This window comes from Apium graveolens, chromosome 8, assembly GCF_009905375.1.
Source record: "Apium graveolens cultivar Ventura chromosome 8, ASM990537v1, whole genome shotgun sequence".
In the NCBI taxonomy this organism is placed as follows: domain Eukaryota; kingdom Viridiplantae; phylum Streptophyta; class Magnoliopsida; order Apiales; family Apiaceae; genus Apium; species Apium graveolens.
The window spans coordinates 106,394,773-106,417,592 of NC_133654.1; the positions used below are offsets into that span (position 1 = coordinate 106,394,773).

Genomic DNA, 22,820 nt, shown 5'->3' on the forward strand with positions numbered 1-22,820 from the left:
GCAAGGGAAGAAAGAATGGGAGACAGATGCCCTTAAATTTAGGGCTATATATGTTGTTGAGAAAGAATTGAAAAAAAAATGGTGATCTAATTGGAGATTGTCAGAGCGCTTGCAACTTGTAACCATCAATGACCCTTTAAACAGACGATTCATCTACTCGACTAGCAAACTTAGGTGCTCGATGAGAAACCAAAATGACCAACTTTTTTTCGGTGTAGTCTCCTTATAAAGCCTTAACTAAGCTATGCTTTTTATCAATGGACTAAAAAGCATAAGAATGGCCACTGCTTTTCAGTTTTTCGGGAGACTGTTGTTTTTGCTTTCACTTTATCTGGTTCATTCGGCGTCCACTTCTGTAATATGCTTTCTAAATTTCCCGTCTTCATATTTTTCTTTTTGTTAACCACTCACCATCTTATAAGAAATTGAATATATTTTGTTTTGCTCAACTTAAAAAATATATACATAATGTCAATTTATAACAGGTCTATATAGTTTACCTAGGGCTGATCAAACATGGGAATGATCCTCTCCTCACTTCCAAACACCATTCCCAGCTCCTGACCAATGTATTTGACAGGTTATGTATGGATCCAAAAAATTACTTGTATATGTATTGCACCAGGCATATGCTCCATATTCATTTTCTATTTTGCATTTTTAAATGTCATAGGGAGGAAGATGCAAAACAATCTATGTTGTATAGCTACAAGCACAGTTTCTCGGGGTTCTCGGCAAAGCTTAACACAACACAAGCTACAAGCTTGTCTGGTAAATAATAACATATATGTAAAATAATTCACGTCATCAGTTTTATTCCAGCATATGTTAGTATATGAAAAGCTAATATATGAATATAACAAACTGTTAACCTAGATAACATATGAAACGCTTAAATGGTACGTAGTGCCATTTTTACATAAAGGAAATCATGCATGTTCTGTGCATGGTATATTCTGAATCAACTTCCAGGCATGTCCATCTATACCATATCTTACACCAAAGAAATTTATGTTTAATGCCTCAAAGATTTTTTTTGTAAGTGTTTAAACTAACAAAGTAACAAAGTCGATGAGATGAAGAGGAATGAATCTGCATTAGTTCATGAGTGAAGTGTTGTTTCAAAGATGGTTCTAAGTACCTGCCTTTATATGTAGAGATTGAAGGTGTGGTTTCTGTTTTCAAGAGCAAGACGCTTCAGTTGCATACAACCAGAAGCTGGGATTTCATGGGACTTTCAATGGACTACATGACTCTGAAATTACAGACAACTCCACAACAGTCAGTCTACGGTGCTCATGATGTTATTGTTGGTATATTTGATACAGGTATATCAACCAGATTAATTGCAATCTATTTGTTTTTTCTAAATTATTTATTATACAAAACTTGGCATGTTACTGTATCTGTCTGCTCTATTATACAAACACTTTTTGTAGATTAATTGAATGAAATTATAATTAGTTACTTATGTCATCTCTCTACAAGTCTCCTCATTGAACATTTCTGTATGGTGGCCTCCTTTTTCTTCCACCAGTTTTCTCCCTTGAATTTGTCTACATTTTTCCATAATATTAACCTGGTACCTACGTTGGGCATCTACTCACCTATTTTCTTAACATGCGCATAAGGTATCTGGCCTGAATCTGCGAGTTTCAAAGAAGAGGAATGTATGAAATCGATTCCAAGAAGATGGAAAGGGAAATGCTGCGCGGGTCAGCAATTCGACCCTTCCATTCATTGCAACAAAAAAGTAATCGGAGCCCGTTACTATTTTAAAGGCTTTGAGGAAGAGTACGGAAAAGTAAATACATCCAAAGAATATAAATCAGTTAGAGATTACCTGGGACATGGAACTCATACAGCATCAACTTCTGTTGGCTCCATTGTACAAAATGCAAGTTTTCTTGGTCTTGGACAAGGAATTGCAAGAGGAGGAAATCCTAAAGCTAGACTAGCCGTGTACAAAGTATGTTGGAACTATCAACTTGATGGTAAATGCACTGAGGCTGATATACTGGCTGCCTTTGATGATGCATTGTGCGATGGCGTTGATGTGATATCAGCTTCACTCGGATTTCCGCCTCCACTGTTTCCGTTCTTTGAGTCAAGTGCAGATATTGGCTCATTTCATGCCATGCAAAAAGGTGTTAGTGTTGTTTTCTCGGCAGGAAATGATGGCCCAACTCCTGCTTTGGTGCAAAATGTATCTCCTTGGAGCATCTGTGTGGCTGCTGCTTCTGTTGACCGCAATTTCCCAACACAAATTGTGCTTGACAATGACAAACTTGTCCTAATGGTAACTTCAAAATATACATAAACTGTTTAATGTTGAAGATTTATGGAGTTTTCTGGTTTCCATCCTACGGTGTCATTTTTTTTTGTATTTCACAGGGAGAAAGCTTGATCACAACAGAAATTAAAGGAAAACTTGCTGGAGCAGGAGCATTTTTTGAATCCGGGTAGCTTTTAATCATCGTACTTCATCTCTTAATTTTTGATAGATGGATCATGAAATGATATTTTGTCTCTGGTTTACTTTCCATCCGTCACGTTTTTCTTTTCCAATTATTGAAACCCACCTTTCATTCAATTAAATTTTCTAAATTGCTTTTTTTCAGCATTATCCTTAATCCAATTTAAAAATTTTGATCATTAATTTAACTACTTATTTTTTTCGTCAACGTATATAGCAAGGAGTACAAAAGTAATGCAGCTTACCAATTTACAGTGGCCTTCTAGACCGCTCCAGCAATGTATTTATCAGACTGCTCTGCACTAGCTCTGTTCCTACATATTTATTTGTTCACCTGTATATGTAGGGAGTGCAAACCAGAAAACTGGAATGGGAAATCAGCGGCAGGAAGAGTTATATTATGCTTTTCCAGGGCAGGATCCGATGTGAGTGTGGATGCCGAAGTAGCAACATGGAGAGCTAATGCATTGGCGTTAGTCTTGGTTGAGCCTCCTACCCTGCAGAGTGTTGATGTTGATATAATACCTACCGTGTATCTTGATATAATTCAGGGGGCTAAAATCATTCAATACCTTGCTCAATCTTCAAGGTATAAGTCATCTGCTACTAGGTATAAGTCATACAAAAAAAATTATTTGCTTGTAAGCTAATAAACAAAGCTGACGAATCTAGCAATATGGTATGTGAAATATCTATATGTTACTGTAATTGGAGTTTTTTACTGTTGAAACGATAATAATGATGAATAATTTAAAATGAATTAAGGCGGCCTGTGGTCCAGATATGGCCAAGCCGAACAGTCATCAAGAAGTCTCCAGCACCAACTGCTGCATACTTTTCTTCTAGAGGTCCAAGCTCGATAACGCCTAATATACTTAAGGTATGATTGATACTCGTACATTTTTTTTATTGTCTTAGGATGATATTATAAAAGCTCTGCAAATGTAATACAAGCTGATTTCACAACTCTCACTATCAGTGTGAGATTAATTGTGGACGAGATTGTCCTTGATTTATTTAACTAGTAAAAAAAACAACCAAGTGCAGCCAGATATAACAGCTCCAGGAGTAACAATATTAGCAGCATGGCCCACAGCAACTTCTCCCACTCTATTTCCCCCTGATAAACGTTCTGTGGAATGGAATTTCCAGTCAGGGACGTCTATGTCTTGCCCTCATGTTTCTGGTGTTGTATCTCTTATCAAGTCACTGTACCCTGACTGGTCTCCCGCTGCAGTAAAATCTGCTATCATGACTACAGGTAAGTGACCATTTAATTGGAAGATCCCCACTGATTTTTTTTTCTTTCTGTTTTCAATTATGTATAACTATTACATATCATCCTGATCATGTAGCCTACACGAAAGACACAACCGGTGACACCATTTTAGGTGGCGGACATATGAAAGTATCTGATCCATTTGACATTGGAGCAGGCCACATTAACCCCTTGAAAGCCATGGATCCTGGGTTGGTGTACGACTTGAAAACCATTGACTACATCATGTACCTTTGCAGTATTGGCTACACTGACGACCAAATTGGAAGAATTGTTAGTCTGTCTACGGTTAAACGACAAGTCAAGTACTGTCGAAAACGTGACAAAAACACTTATAATATCAACTATCCATCAATTATGGTATCAAATCTTCAATCCACGATAACCATAAAGAGAACTGTTCGCAACGTTTCTATTAAAAAGGTGGGGATCGCTATTTATTTTGTCAGTGTTGTAAAGCCACACGGGGTGGAAGTTTCGGTATGGCCCTCTGTATTGATCTTCTCCTACTTTAAGGACGAATTGACATACTATGTTACTGTCTCGCCAACGAAGAAGTCTCGAGATAGATATGATTTTGGTGAGATTATATTATCCGATGGTTTTCACTTTGTTAGAAGTCCTCTGGTTGTGCGTGTCAACACTGCTTGTACTAGTACTATGTCTGCCCATACAGGAGATGATCTTGCCGATTGATCCACTTGCAGTCCGGTGCAATTTCTGGCTAACACTTTTACAAAAATTGAAATAGACATCCTAACTTGGCCAATCACCCCTTTAAGCCAATAACATTATTTGATTTCTTCCATCGGATTCTAGCCCAAAGTCTTATTATGTTGTACTACTCTCCTCCGTCCCTTTGAATTGTTAACATTTGAAATGAAGTGTTCGACACGCTATAGTTATATAATTTATTTTGAATTTTTTTTTCTAAATAATAGTTTAAACATTTAATATTTATCCAGAAGACAAAAATTTGAAAAATAATTTATGTAAATATACCAGATAAGAGCCTTAAAATGTGTTTCGAACGCTTCATATTCAAAGGGACGGACGGACTATTATATATCTCTGACACCAAATATGATTTCCATTCCCATTTCTATACCATGTTACAAAATTCCTGTATCAAAGCATTGGATGTCACATTAAGGGCTCATTTGATAACAACTGAATGAATCAAAATTTTCTGGACGAGTGAGGAATTGTTATTCAGATCATTTGTTTGGCTTTCCTAAACTTATGGACGATCCATAATTGTCCGGACCAGTTACTCATTTTTTGCTCTCTCAACCAGTCCATTGATGCTTGAAGTTACGTCAGGCTAGTTACATTCAACCTTTTTTTTTTATTTAAATGGGTGATTACTTGTAACTAGACATCACAAATATTTCTTAATTATTTCTATTTATCTATAAAATTATATTTGAGTATTTTGATTATGTATTTACTTTTTTCTAATACATTAAAGACATTATATATATCTTGCATTAATTTTCATGATGTTATTAAAAATATTATACATATTGGTCTAAAGAATATCTAACATTCATCTCTAAATGAGTTTCCACAGTCTTGTTGTCGGTCAAACATGCACGGTCAAGTAAATCAGCAATGTACTTAGATTGACACAAAAGATATCCCTTTAGTGAGCTCGCCACATCAATTCTCAAAAAGTAACGGAGCAAACCCAAATCTTTCATAGAAATACAACGAGCCAACTCATTGAAAGACTCAATACCATCACAATCATCACCAGTAATAATCATATCATCAACATATAAAGACAATAAGACACGACTAGCACTCGTAGATTATACAAAAAGAGCATAATTATGATTACTAAAACGAAAACTAAGTGAATAAAGTACAGTTGAAAACTTCTCAAACCAACAACGAGATTATTGACGAAGACCATAAATAGATTTACGAAATTTGCAGACATAACCTGGTTGGTACGGAAGACCGGGAGGAGGTGTCATGAAAACTTCCTCGTAAAGATCACCATACAAGAATGCATTCTTAATATCCATGTGAAATATTTTTCACTTTCGAATAGAAGCCACTGCAATCAAAGTACGAACAATCATCATCTTTGCAACAGGCGCAAAAGTCTCTTCATAGTTCAAGCTGTAATATATAAGTGATGATATCAAAGATTACTGAAGATGACAATATCATTAGTTTTCCTGATCAAAGTGTGAAACAAAGCTAAATAGACATCTGATCTAAGGAGAATAATGAACTGTTACATTTCATAATCTGTTAAGCTTGAGGTTAGTCTTGTTAACAGGCATGAATGTGTGTTAAAAAAATTTCTCACAAATTGGGGGAGATTGTTGTGCAAGACATGCCTGTATCTCAACAAGACTAAATCATATTGACAACCCTAAGTAAGTTGTATTGTTATCTTAGTTTGTATTTGTACTTGTAACACTTAAAGTCTGTAAAAATGCAAAGAAGCAGACTGGAGTCTTTTTATTGAAACAGTATCAAGCCTAAGGATTCTATCTGGAAGAAGATCAAAGTGATCATGCCTCAGAAGAATTTTGAAGAAGCTTGGAGTTGAATAAATCTGTTTGGTTAAAAATACTTTAAGTCAAAATCTCTACAAGTCACATATTTAGTGTTATAGAGAAGTCATTCGAGAACTCCAAATAACTTATCGAGAAGTCAGGAAAGCTACTAGAGAACTTAGAGAGATATTGACAAGTCAAGAAGACATGAAGGTTGGAGATATCGATAATTCATTTCTTCACTAGAGAACTCAGACTTATCGACAAGTCTACATTCATTAGAGAACTCTGAGTTATCGATAAGTCAAAGTTCACTAGAGAACTCTGAGATATTGATAAGTCAAAATTCACTAGAGAACTCTAAGTTGTCGATAAGTCAAAGTGAAGACATGATGTTGAGAGATCTCGACAAGCCAAAGTTTCATTCGAGAACTCAGAGACCTCTATAAGTCAAATTCACTAGAGCATTAGAGATCTCGATAAGTCATTATACTTATCGAGATGTCAAGATCTCTATATGCCTAATTGGAGATCTCGAGTGAAATTCTCAAAGTACAAAATCATAGACCAGTTCAATATTCAAGATAAACAATCAACAAACAATCCAACTAGCTGGATTGACAAGTCTACAAAAAGCAGCTTGAAGAATGTGCAAGATCAATGGTGAATATTAACTGACAGAGGAAGATCAAGATAATCACAGGATGCTAAAGATATGCTAAGCCAAAAATGAAAGAGTTACTTTTCCATAAATAAAAATGACAAGTGACAGTTTAGAAAAACTAATAGTATGTCTTATTGTACACTGTGTAAGCCAGCAGTTAACTGAGTTATAAAGTTAACACTGGTCTTTTGTCAGTTGTAACAATCTAGATAGAAAATCTTGTAATTCTCTCAAGAAGAAGCTAAGCTCTTTAAACAAAGAGCCTAGAAATTTTGTAGCAAAACATTCTTGATTTTTAATATAAAAACTAAGTGAGTTTTAAAAAGATTGCGTTCTTGTTTATTGCATGTTTATTTACTGCATTAACACATCTTCTTTACAAGATTAAATTTACTTTGTTTAACCAAAACATTCAAGAAAATCCTAAAAACAATAAAACACATTCACCCCCCTCTGTGTATTATTCATTTCCTAATGAAGAAGTTAGCAGATTAACAAAGATAAATGAGAAGTTTGAAAGTGAGAAGCAAGAAACTGGATTGTTATTGGTGGAGCTTGAAGCTTTAAAACAAGAAAATGCATATCTAAAGAACAAGCTCAAGTGTGCAAATGAAATTGAAGCAGTGCTAAGGGAGAAGCTAGAGAAAAATGAAGTGAAGTTGAAGTCCTTCAGGAATGCATCTGAATTAGTTGGTCAGTATCATGAGAAAAACAAACCATGTGCAAACATTGCTATTGGTCTTGATTATGATGCCTTGAACAGCAAGAAGAAAAACATAAGTGACAAAGAAAAAGCAACAGAGAATGAAAATGTTCCAACAATGCTGAAAAAGATTGGGTCACCTGTGTTCAAGGCATGTGAAGTAAACTTCAGTGAAGAAGAGTTGATTATCAAGCAAGAAATTGTAGATGAGGATAATGAAAGGAAAAGTGCAAACTCAACTCAATCTTCTAAGACTGAAGAAAATCTCATGGACAATATAAGCACCAAGACTCCTGTTAAAGAAATAAAGATTGAAGATGGAAGAAAGAAGAAGAAAAATAGAAATGGGAAAATAGGGATAAACAAAAGCAATAATTTTACTTATGTTGCAGATGCTCCAATAAAGAAGTGTGAAAAATGTGGCTCTATTAATCACCTAACTCACCTATGCAAAAAGGTAGTTAGCAAGACAACTGAGGGAGCCTGCAAATACAATGAAGCAAATGCAAATGATCCCTATTCATTCTATGACAAGTTTGACTGCATTCCTTGTAACTTGAAAATAATGAAGAGTTGCCACAAACTGAGAGTAGACCTCAAGGAAACAAAAATTGGGTCAACAATAAAAAGGGAAAATGCTCAACAGTCAATGGACTATATTTTATCTAAAACTACTCATTCTACTTCTGCTAAATCAGTTAACAAGAAGAAAGTACCCAACACTGCTTAAAACTCATTGTGTGCAGGGAAAAGTAAAAAAAATCATCTGGATCATAGACAGTGGATGTTCCAGGCATATGAAAGGTGATAAATCCCTGCTATCACAGTTTGAGGAGAAAGCAGACCCTTTGGTGACCTTTGGAGACAACAACAAAGAACGCAATGGGATATGGCAAGATTTTTTCTGAAAATATTGTCATTGATGAGGTAGCACTGGTAGCTGGCCTTGAAGTGAATCTTCTAAGTGTTAGCCAATTTGCAGACAAAGGTTTTAAAGTTTTATTCAACAAAAAAGAATACACTTATATCAGCAAGAAAACTGGTGAAGTTGCTTTGAAAGGAGCAAGGAAAGGAAGCTTGTTTGTTGCAGACTTGGACTCAACAAATAAGGATGGTATTTGTTGCTTCTACACCAAGGCATCAGAAGAATAAAGCAAGCTTTGGCATAAAAAGCTGTCTCACTTGAATTTCAAGGCAATTAACACCTTGGTCAAAAAGGAGTTAGTAAGAGACATGCCCAAACTGGAATTTGCTCAAGTTGAAGTCTGTGAAGCTTGTCAGAAAGGAAAAATGAAAAGATCAAGTCACAAGTCAAAAACTGTGAATTCTATAAGCACTCATTTGCAACTAATTCATATGGACTTGTTTGGGCCAGTAAATGTCTTATCAATTTCAAGGAACAAATATGCACTTGTGATGGTGGATGATTTCTCAAGATACACTTGGGTAGAGTTTATGCACTCTAAAGATGAAACTCCATATATCTTAATTGAGCACATCAAGAAGATAGAAAAACAGACTGAAGATTACAATTATGTGAAAAGATTGAGAAGTGACAATGGAACAGAATTCACAAATGCAACATTAAGTGAATTCTGCAAAGGTAAAGGCATTATTCAAGAATTTTCAACTGCTAGAACACCTCAACAAAATAGAGTAGTTGAGAGAAAGAACAGAACATTAGTTGAAGCTGCTAGAATAATGCTGCAAGATGCCAAGGTTCCAACAAGTTTCTGGGAAGAGGCTGTTAATACTGCATGTTACACTCAGAACAGATATCTCATTAACAAGGCACAAGGAAAATCACCTTAGTCAATCATGTCTAAAAGAAAGCCTACTGTAAAGCATCTTCATGTGTTTGGAAGCAAATGTTACATTTTGAAAGACAACTCTGAGTATGTGGGAAAATTTGACTCAACAGTCTTTGAAGCAATTTTTGTGGGATATTCATTGGAAAGAACAACCTACAAAGTTTATGTGATTGATCAAAAGAAGATTATGGAGAGCACATATGTGATTTTTGATGACGATAAGTGTCCAGGCTTAGAATGCCTTGATGGTAATGAAGCTAAAGCCCTTGCATTTGAAAACCTCAATATTGATAGTGATTCTGATGGGGAAGATGAAGTAGATGCACAACAGATATTAAATGAAAAGACTACTCAACAGGAAAATTATGAAAATGGAAGCTCATCTCAAACACCTGATTTTGATAGCACAAACTCAGAGGGAGAAAGAGAAGAAGGATTTAGCAGTCATACCAAAAATGAAGAAAATGATGAAGGCACAAGTCAACAAACTCATACAAGAAAGTGGGATAGAAGTCACACTAGAGAAGCAATTATTGGTGATCCTACTACTGGTGTGAGGACTGGAAGTGCAACTGCTAATGAGTGCCTACATGCATGGTTTCTGTCTCAAATAGAGCTAAAGAAAATTAATGAAGCTTTAATGGATCCTGATTAGATATCTTCCATGCAGGAAGAGCTGAATCAGTTTGAAAGAAATAAAGTTTGGAAATTGGTTCCTGCACCAAAGAACAGAAGCATAATTGGAACAAAATGGGTGTTTAGGAACAAGATGGATGAAAATGGTATAGTCACCAGAAACAAAGCAAGCTTGTTGCAAAAGGCTACTCACAATAAGAAAGAATTGACTATGATGAAACTTTTGCTCCAGTTGCAAGACTTGAAGCAATAAGAATTTTTCTAACATTTGCTGCACATTCAAATTTTAAAGTGTATCAAATGGATATCAAGAGTGCCTTCCTGTTAGGTCCCAATTTGTTTGTAGAAGGGGGGTTGAATGCAAACAATACCGTTTAATCGAATAAAATGCGGAATAAAATTGTGAAACAAAATTCAAGTTAAATAAAACTTTTATTAAACTTGAAAGGTGTTACAACTACGGTATCGGTTACAAGGGATTAATCTCAAATCAATTATTACAAATCTAGAATAAATTCGACATGAACTTTTTCTATTTTTGTAATTAAAAGATCAAATGCTAAATGCGATTTGAGATTAAGTTCTAGGGATTTTAATCCGCTAGATTGATACACAAGAACAAGATAAATATTTCTAGTTGATTGGATTTAACTTTACAATCTAGAAATTTAATCTTGAAGAAAAGCAGATGAAAAATAAAATGTTGTGCCTTTGTTTTCTGCTTCTTTTTCTCTTGTGTGTTCTGTTTTCTGTTTGATTGGATTCTGTAAGAGTATTGATCAATAAAAGTCTTCTGCTTCTTTTATCAAACACCGAACTGAAAAATGTACTGGCATGACAATCTCTTTGGCCAGCAAGACTTTCGGTATGACAATATTTACAACTAGCAAGACAATCAAAATGAACTAGCAAGACTTTCGGTATGACTATTGATTGTCATACCGATTGTCATATTAGTTCAAATAAATTGTCTTGCTGAATTAATAACAGATTTTAATCTAAACAGAAATTCTAATAAGACAATTAAATGTATTGGCATAACTTTCGGTATGACTATCAATTGTCATACCGATTGTCATACTAGTTCAAATGAATTGTCTTGTTTTGAATTTAAGCAGCTTTTAAACCAATTAAAATCTTGTAAATCCTCAATATTAATTCTAAATTAATTAATCAATTTAATTCAATTAATCAATAAATTAATCTTTGTAGATATAATTTATTTTCTTAATTAAATTATATGACTTAATTAGTTAATAGAGAATTAATACTAACCCTGAGCAGCATCCATTCTTCTGACAATCTTCTGAAAATCACTGAGACTTATGAATCAATTCCGCCACTTCAATGCTGACACTCGATGTACTGTCTGGTTCATGAGTGACTAACTTCCGTGACGTTTCTTCATGTCTTGACTTTGATACTCTGATTTTCTTCAGATTAAATCCTTGTAATAAATGATACCCTGACGAGATCTCTGTCACTTGATTAAATCCACGATCTTGATTTATATCACTGAGGCATGATCAAATTCTTGAACTTCTTCCAGTGAATCTTTAAGTCTGCAGATGAACAATGTGTCTTTATCCTTTGACAGATGTTACTTTGTGAGATCTCTCTGATGATAGATCCACTATTTACTTATTACATTCTTATTTGAGTTGAGTTAAATCCTCGAATAAACGAATAGGCTATGACATATGCCTTTCAATCTCCCCCTATTTGCTTGTTAGACAATAACAACAAATACCTAGAGGATAACTCAACTAACAAATAAGAAAAAGATATAAACAGTAATGCAAAGTAAATAGCAGAAAAGTTCTGGATTATATTTAACATTTTCCAGATTCCAAATGAAATTTACAAGTGAATACAAGATAGATGTTCCTCTAGCCTGAACATATAACTACATTAGACTATCTTGATTCATAAAGCTCTAATCATATTACATTGAGTTTTGAGCTAATTTACTTCAGTTGTCTTCTCTTCTGACTTCACCTTCTTCTAAATCTTGAAGCAATTCCTTGTCAAAGACACGATCCTTTTCTGAAGTGAAGCTTGCTGGTCTGACTAGTTGAACTCCAACTGACTTCAGCTTATTCTTGATCTGATTGTACCTTTTAATATTCTTTTCACAATAAGCTTGAATCAAATCAGCAGCTTGAGTCTTCAACATGGATGAATATCCAGCAGTTCTTAAATGATGTTCCATCCAGACCAGATGCTTAGCTGAGTAGTCTTTAAGAGATTGTACATCTAGCTGACAGATTTGAAGACAATAAGACTTAAAGAATCTCACCTGATGAGGATTGTTGACCACTTGAGGACTAGCCCTGCTGGCAAACTCTTTAAGCCTTTCTCGAAGAACTTCATTCAATTCTGAGCTTCTTTTAACCTTGTTGAGAAGAACCCAACTCTCTGACAAAGAACGATTCTCGAACAGATGAAGTGACACCTTGAAAGATCCTTCACTCTGACAATATACAAAAATGCTCATCTCATTTAGGGATCTATCAAAAGCAGCTGTGATCCTTGAGACTTCAGTCTTGATAGCATTCATGTACATGTCATTGTTAGGATTTGAGATTTCCAGCTTGTCAAGAAGATGTAGGAACTGCCTATCATTGTTAGTGCTCAGCTGAGACATATCAAGTACTCTCCTAGCTTCATCCCATTTTTCACCAATCTTCAGTCTGACATCTCTTCTCCTTTCTTGAGCCTTAATGTCATGAAGACGTTGCTTTTGAAGAGTTTCTGTTCTTTGAATGTCTTTCCTCATGTCAATGATCTGAGAGACCTTCTTGAGTTCAGCTTCTTTTCTTTTCATCTCTGACTGCTCCTTCTGAAATTCTTTCTCAAACAGAGGATCCACTTGAGCTTCTTCTTCCCATTCTCCAAAATCAATTTCCTCTTCAGCTTCAAATAAACCATCTTTATCTTCCTGAACTGGTTCAGTGGGAATGTCAAAAATATCAAAGGCATCCTGTTCTCCACTGTAGTAGACATCATCAGCCTTTCCTTTGTCTCCAGCAGAGGTATCTTTTTCCTTCCCTTTGGCACTACTCCCTTTCTTCTCCCCCTTAGTTGAGGGATCCTCTTTTGACCTTCCTTTGGAACCTCCATCACCTCCAGAGCCTGATCCTCCACCAGACGGTCCTTCAAAATAAGCTCTTTGTTCTTCATTAGGGCAATGAGAATTCTTGATCATGAAATATAGGTGCTTCATCCCTTCATTGAAATGTTCCATGCCCGTCTCTATCTTTAGAAATCTTGAGGAGTCCAGTGAATGATTCATCTCAACGAGGTCTTCAAGAGAAGTCATTCTTGTATGTAGAGAGCAGAAGTTGGATATGTCATCAGCTGATAAAGTTGGAGTGTCCTGAATGGAATTGAGCTTTGGTATTACAGTGGTCTTGAGATCTGAGATGTCATTCCTGATGATTGCCAGCTGATTGTTGACAGAGGTGGAAGAAGAAGACCGTTCAACCACTTGTGCTTTGAATGCTTGAGCTTCAGCTTGGCTTTTAGCAAGTTCTTCTTTTAGAGCAGCAATTTGAGCTAACAGGTTTTGAGTATCTGTGTCTGTGTGTGCTCTCACCTGAATTTCACTCGTGTTTGGTTCACTCACCTCACGTGCTTGTGTTTCTCTCAATATAATTGCTTGTGAGGAGTCTTCCTGTTGTTGTTCTTCTGTACCTGCAGTTAAAATCACCCTAGCCTCTTCAAGAGAGGTCAGTGGTGGTGCAATGGGAATTCGCGAGTCCCGATCCTCAGTCAATACCATCAAATCTTTTGAAATAGATGTCTGAATTTCTTCAGGGATAGATTGACCGAGTTGCCCTCCACTTTCTCTAGATAAATCTGCGAGTGGAGAATCCCATAAGGGAGCCAGAGGTGTTGGATCTGGGAGGGGAGAAAATGACTCTATTAAAGATGGCGGAGAGTCAGATTTTCCCTCTAAAGCATGTGACTGCTCTTCTGCCGTAACTATGGCAGGCACTGTAACCGACTCTACGTGCACTCCTCATTCTGTGTCCTGAGTATGATTTGGGGAAGTGTATGGTTCCATTGTGAGTAATGGAATTGTGCTTGACTCAGTACAAGATGCCATGGCCCTATGGCGAATTTCAATAGATGCATCCTGTTGAGAGAATGCCTCTAGTAACTGTTCATTGGCCATTTCAAAGTCCATGTCCTGTTGGGAGGACAAGGATGGGCTTTCAGATGCCTCAGTATATGTTCTTCTTTTCTTAGGAGGAGGCAGAGCTGAGGGTTCACTCATATTTAACAATGCACTACTTCCTAGTAATCTTCTGGGTAACATTTTAGACAGTGGGGGAGAGGTTGAGATAGAATGTGACTCTGTGTTTGGCTCTATGACCTGGGATTGAAGCTGTGGTTCTACAACTTCATGGTCAGCCCTATCAACCACTGGGGGTCTTTCAACAGAAGTAGGAAGGGAGTGAGAGTGAGGAATTACTACCTGTAATGGAAGAGCATCTGATGTTGGAGGAGCCTGGGTGGCTTGAACCACTGGAGGTTGAGGTTGATGTTCATGACCGGGAAGATTGAAAATAGGTAAAGGAATATAAGTGGCCATGAAAGCAGATACAAGTACTGGAACTTGCATGAATTTGAAGGTTGTGTCTTGGCGAGTGTAAATCTTTTTGCTAACTGGAGGGGGTTCGGTTACTGCAGAGTTAGCAAAAAGGGCTTTGTGTTCAGGTGTGAGAAGATGATCTGCTATAAGCATGAGAAAACGAGCATAGTAACATGATACCCTACGATTTGTAGAATAATCACGTAAAGCAGAAGTTAGACGTCTCAAGAGAATGGGAAAAAGTAGTTTGCCAAAATTGATCCTTTGATTGAAAACAACCGCAAGACCAATATACTGCAGAGTGGAAGTGATGTTATGAAAATTGGATTTTGTGCAGTTGGCAAACACTTTGGAAAGTGTATTGAAGAAAATATCCCATTCAGACACCAAATTGGATTTAGAAAGTTTGGTTAAATTGATCACCCCCTGATAGTGAATAGCATGGAAAAAGTTTGTGATTTTATTTTCAGAGGGTAAATTACAGAAATTGTCCAATGGAAAATTTAACGCCTGATTAATGACTGATTCATCAACTACATACTGTGTGTTTGCCACGGTGAATGAAAAAGATTTTGAATCATCGGCCACAGTAGATGTTGTGCAAATCAGTCTAAGAAGATCGGCATTTAAAATCACATTTGATTTTATAGCAGAGCTAACAATCGAATGGTCATTTAAAAATCTAATCCAAGGCTTAAATTTTTCAACATCACATTTTTCCGGATTAAAATAACCACCCTGATTATGCGCGACAATTTGGAAATTGAGAGCCATTTAAAATAATAATAAGACATACACTTTCAGAATTTTAAGAATAATATTAAGAAAATTTGAATTAATTAAATTAATTCAATAATTCGAATTAAATTAATTATAATCGAAAAATTTAGACAGGAATGTATCTCGTTAAAATCCTTAACTCACAAACCCAGATTAAACAAGCCAAAAGACACAAATCAGAAATTAAAATAAAAATAAAAATGTTCAAAATCAACAAACACAAATTGAATTTGAAGGGGCAAACTGATTAAAAAAAAAACAAATTTTGAAAATTTTGACAGCACTCTTGTATGTATATATATGTAAGTATATATCACAGGAGTGAAGATTCAGTTTGCTGAGTAAAAACTCGAGCAAGGAAAGAAGTAGTTCGTTTGTTTTAGTTCGAAGAGAGAGAAGAGAGAAAATGAAGAAAACTGTTCGACTTATGAAAAGAAATGAACTGTTGAAATGGTTTTTAAAAAAACAAACAAACGCCTTTATATTACAGCTGGTATGACAATCCGGGATTGTCATACCGATTGTCATACCAGGCAAAAGAAAGAAAATAACCGAAAACAATAAGAATAAAACAAGTGATAATATATAACTGGTATGACAATCTGATAGTCATACCGATTGTCATACCAGTATAAACTAAAATAATATATATATATAATGTTTATAACTGGCAAGACAATTGATAGTCATACTGATTGTCTTGCCAGTATAAACTATACTGAAAAACACTAATATGACAAATATATACTGAAATGACTTTCAGCAAGACAATTTCAATTGTCTTGCCGATTGTCATTTCAGTAGAAATACAGTCAAAATGTACAGACTTCTATATATGTACTGAAATTATATTACAAAATAGTAAAACTGAAATACAGACCTATAATATTTACAGAATTAAAATAATTAAAATATTTCAGAGATAATAATATTTTCAGTCCAAAAATAGATTTCTTTTGAATTTTAACAAATTAAATTCATAGAAAAATATTTTTAGAGAAAATAAAATATTCTGAGACATTAAAATTAACAAGTTGAGTAAATAAATAAGATAAGATAATAGAAATTACATAGAAATAAGCAAGAAATATGATAAAATGATAAAATAAATTTGCAAATGAATTTTTCATTTATGAAAAATTCATTTGTAAATTCATTCAAGAACAGATCCCAGATATTAACTAAATTAATCACTAAAACTATTCAACATGCCCAATTTACCAACTAATCTGGTAAATGTGGATTCGTCAAGTGGTTTAGTGAAAATATCTGCTATTTGTTCTTCTGTTGGAACAAAAAATAGTTCAACAGTACCATTCATGACGTGCTCTCTAATAAAATGATACCTGATGTCAATGTGCTTTGTCCTCGAGTGCTACACAGGGTTATTGGTGATGGCTATTGCACTTGTATTGTCACATAAAATAGGAATTTTGTTCAATACAGAGCCATAGTCTCGTAGTTGGTTCCTAATCCACAAGATCTGAGCACAGCAGCTTCCAGCAGCAATATATTCAGCCTCGGCCGTTGAGTTGGAAACTGTTTGTTGTTTCTTGCTGTACCATGAGACTAGTCTGTTACCTATGAATTGACAACTCCCTGAGGTGCTTTTCCTATCAACAACACTTCCTGCATAATCTGAATCTGTATATCCGACAAGGTTAAAACCAGATTCTTTAGGGTACCAAATACCTAGATTTGGTGTTCCCTTAAGATATCTTAAGATTCGTTTAACAGCAACGAGATGAATATCTCTAGGATCCGCTTGGAACCTTGCACATAAACATGTAGCATACATAATATCTGGTCTACTTGTAGTAAGATAGAGTAACGAGCCAATCATACCTCTGTAGCTTGTGACATCTACCTTAATGGAGTTTTCACATGGTCCAAGCTTGACAGCTGTAGTTGATGGAGTCCTTGCTGATGTAGAATCCTCTAGATTGTACTTTTTGAGGAGTTCCTTGAGATACTTGGATTGACAAATAAATGTTCCATCTAACCTTTGATTTACTTGTAATCCAAGAAAGAACTTTAGCTCTCCCATCATGCTCATTTCAAACTTGTTGTGCATTAACTTAGCAAATCTCTTACAGAGATTATCATTAGTAGACCCAAATATTATATCATCCACATAGACTTGGGCTAATATAGTATCATTCTTATGTTTTTTAGAAAAGAGAGTTTTGTCTATGACACCTCTAATAAAGCTATTTTCAATAAGAAATTCAGAGAGTGTGTCATACCATTTTCTTGGAGACTGTTTTAGCCCATAAATAGCCTTGAAAAGAAAGAAGACAAAATCCAAATGATCTGGATCTTCAAAACCAGGAGGTTGCTCTACATATACCTCTTCATCCAGCTTTCCATTCAGAAAGGCGCTCTTGACATCCATTTGATAAACTTTAAAGTTTGAGAATGCTGCGAATGCTAGAAATATCCTGATGGCCTCAAGGCTAGCCACTGGAGCATAGGTTTCATCATAATCAATGCCTTCAGCTTGAGAATACCCTTTTGCTACCAGTCTTGCCTTGTTTCTCGTAACCACACCATCTTCATCTAGTTTATTCCTGAATACCCACCTAGTACCAACAGCTTTCTTGTGTGTAGGTCTAGGTACTAGTTTCCAGACTTGTTGACTTTCAAACTGATTGAGCTCATCTTGCATAGCAATCACCCAATCTGGATCAGTTAGTGCTTCTTCAATCTTCTTAGGTTCCATCTCAGAAAGAAATCCTGAGAACAGACACTCATTTTGAGTAGCACGTCTAGTTCTGACTCCAACATCTGGATCACCAATAATCAACTCAAAATGGTGAGCTTTATTCCAGACAGTCTGTCTTGGAAGATTTGATCTTGATGATTCGCCTTGAAATTCATTGTGATGTTGTGTCCTACTAGATGATCCTTCAGCATCTCCCCCTGAGTTGTTGCCATGTTGACTTGAAGATTCTCCGTCAGTAGCAGTGGTATCTTCATTGTTGCCAAAGTTTCCATCACTATTACCTTCAGTATCATCATGATTAACAGGTTCTTCACCAGCAACAACCTCAGGTTCTTGACCATGTTCTGATTCTGAATCTGACGTATCATCAAACTTCAGTTTCTCAGAAGGATCTTCAGTTTGGATACTAGGGAGTTTAGTGTCATCAAATGTAACATTGACACTTTCAGTTACTTTGTGTTGATCAATGATATACACTCTATATGATCTTCTTCCATATCCAACAAAAATACCCTCATATGCCTTTGCCTCGAACTTACCACGACGATCATCTCCATCCTTGAGCACGAAGCATCTGGCACCAAATACATGAAAGTATTTGATAGAAGGTTTCTGTTCATTCAAAATCTCATAAGGAGTTTTCATGAAGTCTTTGTTGATTAGAGTTCGATTCTGAGTATAACATACAGTATTGACAGCTTCAGCCCAAAAGTACATTGGAAGACCTGATTCACTTAACATCGTTCTTGCAGCTTCAATCAATGTACGATTCTTCCTTTCTACCACTCCATTTTGCTGAGGGGTTCTAGGAGCTGAAAATTGTCTGGTAATCCCTTTGTCTGTACAGAATCCATTGAGAAGTGCATTCTTAAATTCTGTCCCATTATCTGACCTTATTGCTCTAACAGGGACGTTAGAATCTAACTCAATCATCTTGATATGATCAATCACAACTTGTGGTGTTTCATCCTTAGAGTGAAGAAATAAAACCCACGTATACTTGGAATAGTCATCAACTATCACAAGACAGTAACACTTCTTTGACATTGAAAGGATATTAACTGGACCAAATAAATCCATGTGCAATAATTGCAGAACACCAGTTATGAAAGATGTGTCAGTGCCTTTGTGACTTGCTTTCTTTGACTTTCCTTTTTGGCAAGCCTCACATAGTCCTTCTGGAGAGAATTCCAGCTGAGGCAGACCTCTTACCAATTCTCTTTTGACAAGAGAATTCATTGTTTTGAAATTGAGATGAGAAAGTCTCTTGTGCCATAGCCAACTCTCATCTGACGATGCCTTTGCATAGAAACAATTGACTTCAAGATTGCTTCCAGAGTTCATGTCAGCTACGAACAGATTTCCTTTCCGGATTCCCATTAAGGAGGGTTTTTCACTTTTCTTGTGCAGAATCTGACACTTCAGCTTGTCGAATAAAACATTGTAGCCGTTGTCACAGAACTGACTAATGCTAAGCAGATTGTGTTCAAGTCCTTGCACAATATATACATTTTCAATGATAACATTTCCAGCTAGCAAACAGCCATATCCCTCCGTTAAACCTTTTCTGTTATCTCCAAAGGTAACCACTGGGCCAGCTTTCTCAACCACATTTGATAGTAGGGCTCTATCTCCGGTCATATGTCTTGACGATCCGCTGTCAAGAATCCACACTACCGGTTGTACCTGTTTAATGCCCTACAATACAAATGGATTAGACCTTCTTCGGAACCCAAGCTTGGCTGGGTCCGGCATACTTGTAAAATTGGCCTTTATCAGGCAAAACAACATTCTTAATTTTAATATTCTCAACGTTCTCAATGACTGAACATTTGACCTTGTGAACAGCCTTGACAAATTTCTGTTTAGGCTTAGGCACAAATGTCTCCTTTCTAGCTTTAGGAGGACTAGCAGTCTTAGACCTATCATGCTTTCTATTATTCACATGCTGACGAGGAGTAGTCTTATCATTAGAAACATGCTTACCATTAAAATAAGCAAACATCAGATTAAAAGCACAAGACATACAATCAGGAACACCACATGCTTTATGAGAAGGATTAACAATAGGCAACTTATGCATGGTAGACATGGCATTTGTGTTATCCAACTCATGTGTGTCTGAGTTAGTCTCAGTTGCTTTCACAACCTTGACTGGAACTTTTGACACACTTGACTTGGAGACAGCTTTCTCATTAGCATTATCTTCAGCACGGATTTCTTCTTGAATAATAAAAGAGGTCTCATCAAATGGTTCAGCAATTGATTCTTTATAGAGGGGTTCATCAACACCCTTAAGCACATGTGGTACTTCCCTGCCTTTAGCACAGACATGAGGAGTGGAGTTTATGCCTAATTTTCTAATAGCAGCATTGTAATCATAACCTATACCAGATGTTTGATTAACAGCTTGCTTATTGTAAAACTCTTTGGACTTCGAACAAGAATTAAAGTAAGCTTTAACCTTAGCCTCAAGACCAGTGATCTTGTCTTTAAGAATAGTTTCAAGTTTTCTATAACAGTCAACTCTATTCTCTAGAAAAGACACCTGATCTTTTAATTTATCTTGATTAATGTGTACAAGTCTTAATTCATTGACCTCTTTCTCAAGGTCTTTGATTTGTTGATTTAACAATTCATTATCACGACGAGCACAATCTAAGGAACCTCCTAGATGATAAACTAATTCAGCATCAGTAAATTTTACCTCTTTTCTTGACGATGAGGTGCTTGCATCACTAGCCATGAGAGCAAGATTCCCAACTTCTTCATCTTCACTGTCAGTATCATCCCAGCTTCTTCCCTTTTCCAGGTAAGCCCTTTCAGATTTACTCTTCTGATTAGAATCGTAAGAGTTCTTCCTAGCTTGTTTTGGCTTCCTGCATTCTGTGGCAAAGTGTCCCAACTCATTACAGTTGAAGCATCGAATGGTGCTTCGATCAACCATCCCTGTTTTATACCCACCACTGCTGGTGTTAGAGGATGAAGATCCACCTTTCTGGAATCTGTTGTAGTTGGACTTGTACTTGAACTTGGGATTCCTTTTGAATCTGACATTTGAGAATCTCTTGACAATCAGGGCCATTGACTCATCCTCCAATTGCTCCAGTTCTTCCAAGGAATAATAATCATCTCCTGATTGATTTGTAGTAGGAGAATCAAATTCTGCTACTATCACATTATCTTCAACCTTGGAAGACTGTACCATTCTTTCTGACTGTTTAGATTGTTGTTGATATTGTGGTTGTTGTTGTTGTTCATCAGCTACTAGAGCAGTAGACGTGCTGACCACTCTTCCTTTCCCGTAAACTTCCTTCTGCTGAATCTGCTCCAACTCATAAGTCTTTAACACACCATAGAGCCTTTCCAAAGAAATCTCACTCAGATCTCTTGCTTCTCTTATGGCAGTGATTCTATGTTCGAGATGAGTTGGCAGTGTTAAAAGGAACTTTTTGTTGACCTCCCTGATGGAATAGTATTTACCATTAATGTTCAGGTTGTTGATCAATGCATTGTACCTCTCAAACACTTCAGTGATTCCTTCCCCTGGATTGGATTTAAAGTATTCATACTCAGAGGTTAGGATTTCTAGTTTGTTCTCCCTAACTTCCTCTGTGCCTTCATTAATAATCTCAATAGTTTCCCAGATATGTTTGGAATCTTTACAATTCATCACATGTCTATTCATCAGGGGATTAAGGGAATCTACTAAGATTAATTGAAGGCTAGCATCCAGGGAGGCTTCTTCTATTTCAGCAGGAGAGAAGTCCTCAGGATCCTTCACATAAGTTCTCGCTTTGGTGATCACCACATCATTTTCTATTACCTCTGGTTCAATAACCATAGGAATTTTTGGACCCTTCTTCAACACTTGCAAATATTTGGGATTAGCAACCTGTAAAAATAGTAGCATCTTCTTCTTCCACATAACATAATTTTCTTTATCGTAAAGTGTAATTTTAACGGTTCCAACTTTTTGTGTAGTCATTATGAATTTTTTGAGTGAATAAAAAATTCAAGAAGTGAAAGAAACACAAAAGTCTAGGATCTAGATTTGTACGTTAATCAGAAGGCTCTGATACCAATTGTTAGGTCCCAATTTGTTTGTAGAAGGGGGGTTGAATGCAAACAATACCGTTTAATCGAATAAAATGCGGAATAAAATTGTGAAACAAAATTCAAGTTAAATAAAACTTTTATTAAACTTGAAAGGTGTTACAACTACGGTATCGGTTACAAGGGATTAATCTCAAATCAATTATTACAAATCTAGAATAAATTCGACATGAACTTTTTCTATTTTTGTAATTAAAAGATCAAATGCTAAATGCGATTTGAGATTAAGTTCTAGGGATTTTAATCCGCTAGATTGATACACAAGAACAAGATAAATATTTCTAGTTGATTGGATTTAACTTTTAACTTTACAATCTAGAAATTTAATCTTGAAGAAAAGCAGATGAAAAATAAAATGTTGTGCCTTTGTTTTCTGCTTCTTTTTCTCTTGTGTGTTCTGTTTTCTGTTTGATTGGATTCTGTAAGAGTATTGATCAATAAAAGTCTTCTGCTTCTTTTATCAAACACCGAACTGAAAAATGTACTGGTATGACAATCTCTTTGGCCAGCAAGA

At 35.9% G+C, this 22,820-nt stretch overlaps 1 protein-coding gene across 2 annotated transcripts; it reads left to right on the forward strand.

Moving 5' to 3' along the window:
* Positions 1–270: 270 nt before the first annotated feature.
* LOC141678365 (subtilisin-like protease SBT3.18) lies at positions 271–4,646 on the forward strand. Of its 2 annotated transcripts, XM_074484666.1 has the most exons (10): positions 271–355; positions 486–580; positions 674–771; positions 1,158–1,328; positions 1,632–2,299; positions 2,395–2,462; positions 2,823–3,065; positions 3,242–3,356; positions 3,524–3,737; positions 3,832–4,646. In XM_074484666.1, the coding sequence occupies exons 1-10, from the start codon at positions 278–280 to the stop codon at positions 4,449–4,451; spliced, it is 2,370 nt and encodes a 789-aa protein (XP_074340767.1). In that variant the 5' UTR covers positions 271–277; the 3' UTR covers positions 4,452–4,646. The 2 variants fall into 2 exon arrangements, with proteins under 2 accessions (XP_074340767.1, XP_074340765.1); XM_074484664.1 differs by having other exon boundaries at positions 486–771.
* The last annotated feature ends 18,174 nt before the right edge of the window (positions 4,647–22,820 follow it).

Coding starts and splice junctions, on each gene's coding strand:
- LOC141678365 (XM_074484664.1), top strand. CDS start 278: ATGGCCACTGCTTTTCAGTTTTTCGGGAGACTGTTGTTTTTGCTTTCA. Junction 772..1,157: donor ACAAGCTACAAGCTTGTCTG/GTAAATAATAAC, acceptor CTTTATATGTAG/AGATTGAAGGTGTGGTTTCT. Junction 3,738..3,831: donor ATCTGCTATCATGACTACAG/GTAAGTGACCAT, acceptor CTGATCATGTAG/CCTACACGAAAGACACAACC.